The 8,960-nt window shown below is 50.9% G+C and overlaps 1 protein-coding gene across 1 annotated transcript; it reads left to right on the forward strand.

Annotated features, from left to right (window-relative positions):
- Nucleotides 1–755: 755 nt before the first annotated feature.
- On the forward strand, nt 756–8,140 carry NTSR2 (neurotensin receptor 2). The gene is made up of 4 exons (XM_055539166.1): nt 756–1,379; nt 4,286–4,535; nt 6,593–6,683; nt 7,882–8,140. Exons 1-4 carry the CDS (start codon nt 756–758, stop codon nt 8,138–8,140), a joined length of 1,224 nt encoding a protein of 407 aa, XP_055395141.1.
- The last annotated feature ends 820 nt before the right edge of the window (nt 8,141–8,960 follow it).

Raw genomic sequence — 8,960 nt, forward strand, 5'->3', positions numbered from 1 at the left:
GCAAGAAGATGAAAGAGACCTTTTCCAAGAATAACAGCTGCAAAATGTTGCATGCATGCTCATTAGTGTCTGATTCTTTATGACCCCATGGACTATAGCCCATCAGGCTCCTCTACCCATGGCATTTTCCAGGCAAGAATCCTGGAATGGGTTGCCATTTCCTCCTCCAGGGGATCTTCCCAACCCAGGGATCAAACCTGAGTCTCCTGCATTGCAGGTAGATTCTTTACCACTGAGCTACCTGGGAAATGTTGACATGTGGGCAAATTCTGATCAGTTGCCCTGGGATGGTACACACAGGCAGCAGCAGAGCGCATGGCACATGTGGGATGCCTGCTTATGCCACAGGTAAAGAGTTGCACACAGATTCACCCACGCAATCTTCACAGAAAGTCTGCAGTCTAGATAATATTTTTTAAATGCAGAAACGGGTTGAGAGAGGACAAAAAATAACTTGCCCAAGGTCACACAGCTAGTAAATGGAGGCATTCGGCCCAACTCACTGTCTCTCAGGTCCCCCCAAAATGAGCCCACCCTCCATCCAGCACGTGTTTCCCCCGCAGGGAACTGAACTGAGAAACGTGAGCGCAGCTAACAGGCTTACCCTCGCGGTCCTGCGCCGGCTCGGGGCACCCTCCGCGGGGCGTGTCCTCCCATTCTGGAGGTTCCCAGAGAGGAGGGGAGGCGCTGGCCAACGGGGCAGCTCGCCCAGTCTCCGGGCAGGGAGAGGGAGGGAGCGCAGTCTCGGGAACGCGATGGAGACTGGCAGCCCGCTGGCCCCGGGACCCAGCTCCGGGCCCGCGCTGAGCCTGGACGCGCGGCTGGGCGTGGACACGCGCCTCTGGGCCAAGGTGCTGTTCACCGCGCTCTACTCGCTCATCTTCGCGCTGGGCACGGCGGGCAATGCGCTGTCCGTGCACGTGGTGCTGAAGGCGCGGGCCGGGCCCCCGGGGCGCCTGCGTTGCCACGTGCTCAGCCTGGCGCTCTCCGCCCTGCTGCTGCTGCTGTTCGGCGTGCCCATGGAGCTCTACAACTTCGTGTGGTTCCACTACCCCTGGGTCTTCGGAGACCTGGGCTGCCGCGCCTACTACTTCGTGCGCGAGCTGTGCGCCTACGCCACGGTGCTCAGCGTGGCCAGCCTGAGCGCCGAGCGCTGCCTGGCCGTGTGCCAGCCCCTGCGCGCCCGAAGCCTGCTGACTCCGCGCAAGACCCGCCGCCTGCTGTCCGTCGTCTGGGCCGCCTCGCTCGGCCTGGCCCTGCCCATGGCCGTCATCATGGGGCAGAAGCATGAGCTGGAGACGGCGGGCGGGGAACCGGAGCCAGCCTCGCGCGTGTGCACCGTGCTGGTGAGCCGCACCACGCTGCAGGTCTTCGTCCAGGTAAGCGGGAGGAGCGAGCCCACCGCCTGTGTTTTCATCTCTCACGCTAGAGAGCAGTCAGAAAGTTGGGTCTCACCGCCCGATTTAACAAAGGATTTGGGGAGAGACTTGGCCAAAGGGAAGCACTAAGAGAAGTCCAAACAAGAATGAAATAATGCCATTTTGTGGCGACACGGATGGACCTAGAGATTATCATACTGAGTGAAGGTAAGTCAGAGAAAGACAAATATTACACGATATCGTTTATATATGGAATCTAAAGCATAATATAAATGACTAAATGCAAAACAGAAACAGACCCTCAGACCTAGAAAATAAACCTATGGTGATCAAAGGGGAAAGGGAGGGAGAGACCGGGGATAAATTGGGACTATGGGATTAACAGATAAAAAGTACTATATATAAAATAGGCAAGCAACAAAGATTTGCTGTATAGCACAGGGAATTATATTCAATATCTTGAAATAACCTATATGGAAAATAATATGAAAAATATATATGTATGTAAGTATAACTGAATCACTTTGCTATAAACCTGAAACTAACAGTACTGTAAACCAACTATATCTCAATAAAAAAAATAAAGAGAATTCCAGATTTGAACTCAAGATTGATTCTGAAGTCTTCCCAGTCTTGCAGGAGTGGTGAGCAAACGTGATTGGGTTTAAGAATTACCTGGAGAGCAGGTTAAAAAATGTAGATTTCATGACCCACCCAGTTTTCTGCTTTTCTATTATCACCCAAACTAGCGATCTTTAGCCCCATGACAAGAACAACTAGTTTATTGGGTCATTGTACAGATAGAAAAAGAGGCCTAAACATTCAATGTTAATGAAGGATTTCAAAAGAAATACATATATCAACTTCAGTCTTAACAGGAATATGGAAAACTGTGGAAATAGAAATAAAAATGCAACAGGAAAGCATTCCACTTGCTTTCAAAATTGCAAAGAGTTGAACACAACTGAGTGGCTTAACATGCACACACCAAAAGTATAAATACCCTGTCAATATGTTGAGCCCCATCAGGTAATCAACCAACCTCATCTTGTATTTTTCAATCATGTCTGGAGCCCTCTCCTCTGCTCCAGCACCTTGCCAATGCTACCCCATCTTTCCGCTCCTCTGGGGGACACCCAATTTGGGGATCCCAGGTCTCCCTCTATGTTGGTTCACAAGCTTATTTTGATGGAACATATGCTCTTGTAACCTCCTGAGACCTGAGAAAATGTCCATAGAAGGTAAAAACACTTTTTGAGAATTTACATGTCTGAAAATATTTCATTTTATCCTCTCATTTCTCACAGTAAGGCTGGGCAGAACATTACAAGATGGAAACTGTTTTTCCTCACAAATTTTAAAGCATCAGTCTATTATTTTCTAGCTTCCTCATTGCTTTGAGTGAGTCTAAGGCCAGTTGGCAATGGACAGGGAGGCCTGACGTGCTGCAGTCCATGGGGTTGCAAAGAGTCGGACACGACTGAGCGACTGAACTGAACTGAAGGCCATTCTGGTTCCCCTCCTTTGTACATGCCCTGTTTTATCCCTTTGGGAGCTTTGGAGACCTACTCTATCTCCAGGTGCTAAATGTCATAAGAACGTGCCTTGATGTGGATTTATTTTCATCCATTGTTCTGAGCACCCACACACCTTTCAGTCTTGAAGTTCATATCCCTCAATTTTGGGAAAACTTTTTTAAAATACAGTTTTATTGATTTATGGCTGGGCTGCATCTTCACTGATGCATGGGCTATTCTCTAGCTGCGGCAAGCAGGGGCTACTCCCTAATAGCTGTATGTGGGCTTCTCATGGTCGTGGCCTCTCTTGTTGCAGAGAGATGGCTCTAGGGAGAGTGGCTTCAGTAGCTGCTGCATGTGGGCTCTGTAGTTGTGGCTCCTGGGCTTAGAGCAGAGGCTCAGTAGTTGTGGTGCATGGGCTTAGTCGCTCTGTGGCATGTGAGATCCTGCCAGATCAAACCTGTGTCTCCTACACTGGCAGGTGGATTTTTTTTAATTTATTTATTTATTTTAATGGAGGCTAATTACTTTATAATATTGAGGTGGTTTTTGCCATACATTGACATGAATCAGCCATGAGTGTACATGTGTTCCCCATCCTGAAACCCCCTCCCACCTCCCTCCCCATCCCATCCGTCAGGATCATCCCAGTGCACCAGCCCTGAGCACCCTGTCTCATGCATTGAAACTGGACTGGCGATCTATTTTTACATATAATAATATACATGTTTCAATGCTATTCTCTCAAATCATCCCACCCTCGCCTTCTCCCACAGAGTCCAAAAGTCTATTCTTTACATCTGTGTCTCTTTTGCTATCTCACATATAGGGTCATCATTACCATCTTTCTAAACTCCATATATAGGCGTTAATATACTGTATTGATGCTGTTCTTTCTGACTTACTTCACTCTGTATAATAGGCTCCAGTTTCATCCACCTCATTAGAACTGATTCAAATGCATTCTTTTTAATAGCTGAGTAATATTCTATTGTACATATGTACCACAGCTTTCTTATCCATTCATCTGGCAAGTGGATTCTTTACCAATGAGCCACTAAGGAAGTCCTGGGAAAACTTTCTTAAATGTGTTTTTTTTTCCCTACATTATAATTTCCTCCACTCTTTTCTCTATTTTTCTTTCCAGCATGACTATTATTTAGATAGTGAGCATCCTAAACGCCCTGTTTTCTTGTCTTTTCTATTTTCACTGCTCTCCCCTTACTTTCTGAGAATTTTCTCAGCATCTGTAAATCCGCTGTCACCCCCACCCCCACCCCCAGCCCCGCTCCTGTTGCTGCAGATTCCCAGGCCCTTGGGCACACCTGAGGACCAGCGGTCACCAAGCCTTGGAGCTACCGCCATAACTCTCGGAATCACCTTTTCCAGGTGAATGTGCTGGTGTCCTTCGTGCTCCCTTTGGCATTAACTGCTTTCCTGAACGGGGTCACCGTGAGCCACCTGGCAGCCCTCTGCTCCCAGGTGCCGTCCCCTCCCGCCGCAGGCAGTTCTGCCCCCAGCCACCTGGAGCTAATGAGCGAGGACAGGAAGACACTGGCCCTGGGGGACCAGGCCGCCCTGGTGAGACACAAGGACTCCCGCCGGATCCGTGGCCTCCGGCGCAGCATCCAAGTTCTCAGTTAAGTTCCCGGTAACCCCGCCTGGAGTGGAAGGGCCAGACCAGGGCGGTCTCCACCAATCCCTGGCCACATGGCCTTGAGCTAGTTCCTGCCTCTATCTAGGTCTCATTTTTCTCTATGCCCTGGGGAGTTATACAATCACCAACAGGCTTCTGTAAGGTACAGTAGTATAATTAAAAGAAGGAATGGGAATTGTGTACACTGACCGCCCCATCGGCTCCAGGGGGTGGCACACAAAGACAAGCAGACGCCTGGCTGCTTCTCAGGGAGTCTGGTTGTTCAGATGGACACGAGGAACCGATGTATTTAAGGACCCGCTGACCAGACATTGTGGACGCAGGCCAGCTAGGTCTCCAAATCCGGTTCCCCACTAACTCTCCACTTTCTCTGATGCGACACTGATCTGTGTGTGTGTTTTTTTAAGTATCTGGGCAAACTTGGCTCTGTAAGGGCGACTTTAAAGGTACAGGAAAGCAGAGGTCTCTCCAAGCACCTGTGTGATCCAGGCACACACAAAGATCCCGAAGGATGGAGGAAGGGACAGGGTCTCTGCTGCCATGTGTATGTAACAGTCTTGTGCACAGGACTGAAATCCAAGAGCTAAGTGTGATGTGATGTGCCAAGTAGCAAAAGCAGCACGTGAAGGGCCTGGACTTCTTTCCATAGACAATGAGTCATCATTGTAAGAGCCGGGGCCCAGGAATGACAGGGGGACTTGCTCTTGAGATATACATGCTTGGCAGTTTTGCAGGACAGGCAGTTCAGTGCTTCTCAAACTTCCATGCATGTAAGAATGCTTGGGGAGAGTTGTCAGACGTGGACCTCTGGGCCCCCATCCAGAAATTCTGATGTCTGGTCTCGGTGTGCCTGACCGTCTACATTTCTAACAAACTCCCAGTTGAGGTGGATGCTGCTGGTCCAGGGACCTCGGTGGGTTAGAGAATGGGTTTGCCACTCAGGGCAGGAGGAGAAGGAGGGAAGGGAAGGAGGAGAAGTTTAGGTCAATGGGGCCGGTTAAGAGACTGCTGTCACAGTCCAGTGGAGGGAAGATGTGGTCCCCTGGGGTGGGCACAGTGAAGGTGGGGAGAAAGGGAGAGAGGGGAGATGCTAGGGAGTAACTTTTTAATAGACTGGATCTTGGGAGTACTGGAAAGAGAAGACTCTCTGGCTTATGACTTGGGTGTCAGATGGACAGTGGTGCCATCAATCAACCAGAAAAAGGGGATACAGGAGGGGAGAGGCTTTGTAAGGCAGGACATTTGAGTTCTATTGTCTATGCAGTTGGGCTTCCCAGGTGGCACTAGTGATAAAGAACCCTGTCAATGCAGAAGACACAGAGGCATGGGTCCAATCCCTGGGTGGGGAAGATCCCCTGGAGAAGGGCACGGCAACCCACTCTAGTGTTCTTGCCTGGAGAATCCCATGGACAGAGGAGCTTGGCGGGCTACAGTCCATTGGGTCGCAAAGAGTCAGACATGACTGAAGCACTTAGCAGGCACACATGCACACACATCTATGCAGTTAGACGACCAAGGGGGAATATCCAGTCCTGAGTTGGGAGTATATTCTAGTGGCCAGGAGGGTATAGATGTTGTAGAAGTTTCTAGAAGCACATCAGCGGACCAGTTAGGATTAAAGTGGACATTCACTCAGAGGACAGGGTAACAGTAGGTTTGGGGACAGATCCAGACAAGAGTGGGGCTTTCCTAATACCTCAGTTGGTAAAGAATCAGCCTGCAATGCCGGAGACCTGGGTTAGGAAGATCCCCTGGAGAACAGAAAGGTTGCCCACTCCAGTATTCTGGCCTGGAGAATTCCATGAACTGTATAGTCCATGGGGTTGCAAAGAGTTGGACACGACTGAGCAACTTTCACCTTCACTTTCTTTCCAGACAAGAGTGTGCCAGATAACTTCAAAGTTTCCTGCCAACCCCTAGACTCCAGGAACAAACTCTCAGGAAACGCCGTTGTCACCTCGGGCAGCTTCCGCCCCCTCCCAGAGCTGCATAACTGCTAATGTGTTTGCTGTCTGTCTCTCTCCCCACCTGTCCTGCAGGAGCCATTGTGGCCGTGTATGTCATCTGCTGGATGCCGTACCACGTCCGCAGGCTCATGTACTGCTACGTCCCTGACGAACGGTGGACCGAGTGAGTGAGGGGAGGAACCCCAGCTCATGGGGGGCGTGGCATGGGGCTGGGATTGCCTGCGCTCTCCAGGGGAAGCCCCTGGTTGCTGGCCTCTCCAGAACTCTGGCATCCATTCTAGCTGGCCCTGCCCAGTCTGTTATCCCAAAAGTTTCCAGTTCAGGGTGGGGAACCAAGCATCATCTAGAAAACTCTCTGAACTGCTCAAGCTGTGTGAGTGGCAGTCAGGGCTTCCAGCCTCCTGACTCCAGGATGGAGAGCTGCCTGCAGGTAGGGAGCAGGGTGAAGGCCATGTTCTCACAAGGAGGGAGAGAGGGAGGAGGCCTCAGAGCTGGGATTCCACGAGCTAATAGAGGCTGCTTAGAGATGAGACCGTGCACACCCATTTCATGACACAATGGGAGAAAACCCAAGCTGAGAATCCCTTCTCTTCCTTTTGGAAATCACTGCACCCTGATGATAAGCGAAAGTCAGACATCTGAGAGGAGAGAGATCCTATGTGACCTCCAAGGAAATAGCTGTGTCAACAGATGACTGGTTCTTGAGAGCTGCAATTTCCCCTACACACAGACACACAAGTACACACACACAAGTACACGCACACATATGCACAAGCACAGGCACACAGGTGTACACATACAAGCGCGCACACACAAACACAAGTGCACGCACACATATGCACAAGTGTGTGCACACATGCACAAGCTCGGACACACGTGCCCATATATGAGAGTGCACACACACAAACACACACACAAGTACATGCATACACAAGCATGCACACACACACCCCAACATGCACACAGGTGCAGCCCTTCCCAAGGCGGCCAGGGAATTCTCAGAATGCCTCTCTCCCCATCACGAAGCCACATCTCCTTGACCTCATGCAGCAGCACAAGGCTCCCCACGCCTCGAGAGCCTGGACAATGGTCTCTGTCCATCAGTAGGTGTGTGCTTTTCATTCTGCAGGCAGCTGGGCCTGGCAGCCAGGAACAGGGACTCCGATGCTGGGTGGAGTGTGGCAGCCTAGGGCAGCCAGTGCTGATGGAACGTTTCTTGAATGCACGTTGTGCTTCTCGATAGCAGGAAGCAGGCCCTCCTGACCTGGCCCTGTGGAGGGGGAGACGCTCCCAACAGGAAGGGGAGGACCTGGCGGGCAGGCAGCAGGCCCTCTAACCAGCCTTCCGGGTTTCCCTTCCAGCAAGCTCTACGATTTCTATCACTACTTCTACATGGTGACCAACACGCTCTTCTACGTCAGCTCGGCAGTGACCCCTGTCCTGTACAACGCGGTGTCCTCCTCCTTCAGAAAACTCTTCCTGGAGGCCCTCGGCTCCCTGTGTCGAGAGCACCACCCCATGGAGTCATTCCCCCCAGGGACCCCGGAGCCCCGTCCAAGTGGGTTAAGCTTACAGCTCTGGGGCTCCCCCAGGACCCCCAGCCTGGATGAAATTGAATAATGAGCAGAACAACCCTGAGTGCCTAGCCCTCTAGTGCTCAGCAATTTCAATGCTAATAAGTCAAGCCGCGTGATCAGGTGGACCTAAAGGGAACCCAACTCTGCTGCTGACCAGCTGTGTACCTGCAGGCAAGTCACTTGCCCCTCTTAGCCTCAGTCTCCTCATCTGTATGAAGGAGATGAATAATACCCGTCTTTTCATGCTGTCTGATGATTACATGCTTAGTGCCTAGAGCATAATAAAGAATATATTTTCGCTGCCATTGTTTTTGTTGTTACTGTTGTTACTACTATTATTTCTTTTTTCTCTGCTCTCCTAGAAGTCTACCAGCTTTTACAGGTTGTGGGCTCAGTCGTCCCATGAATTTCCACAAATGACAAATCCACAGCACCCAGAGCATTGTTAGGTCACATAAGTCATAGTAAAATCCTCTAGTCTTTCCCAGTAAGGGAGCAGCTATTCACCTTACCAGGGTGTTCTGTGCGCTTCGGAGAGCCTGTGGTCACCAGCTGCCCCCCTCCTCTCTGGCCTGCATGTCCACCTGCTCTAAAGGACAGCCCTGCAGACGCTCTCCAGCCAGCATGGTGTTCAGAAGAGCTGCACTTCCGCTCTTCTCGTCCAGGCAGGCTCCCTCCAGTCTTCCACAGACCCCATTCCCTCCCCTGTCTGCACAGGCTTGACATGCCAGGCTTGCTCCTGAAGCCTTGTGAGGCCTGAGAAAGGATGGTTTTCCTATGAGTGTCTAGAAGCTGTTGAAGCTACAGGCTTGCGAAGGGGCAGGAAGAAAATACTGGGGCGCAGACTAGAAAGACCCAGAAGA

This window comes from Bubalus kerabau, chromosome 11 (genome assembly GCF_029407905.1).
Source record: "Bubalus kerabau isolate K-KA32 ecotype Philippines breed swamp buffalo chromosome 11, PCC_UOA_SB_1v2, whole genome shotgun sequence".
NCBI classification, from domain to species: domain Eukaryota; kingdom Metazoa; phylum Chordata; class Mammalia; order Artiodactyla; family Bovidae; genus Bubalus; species Bubalus kerabau.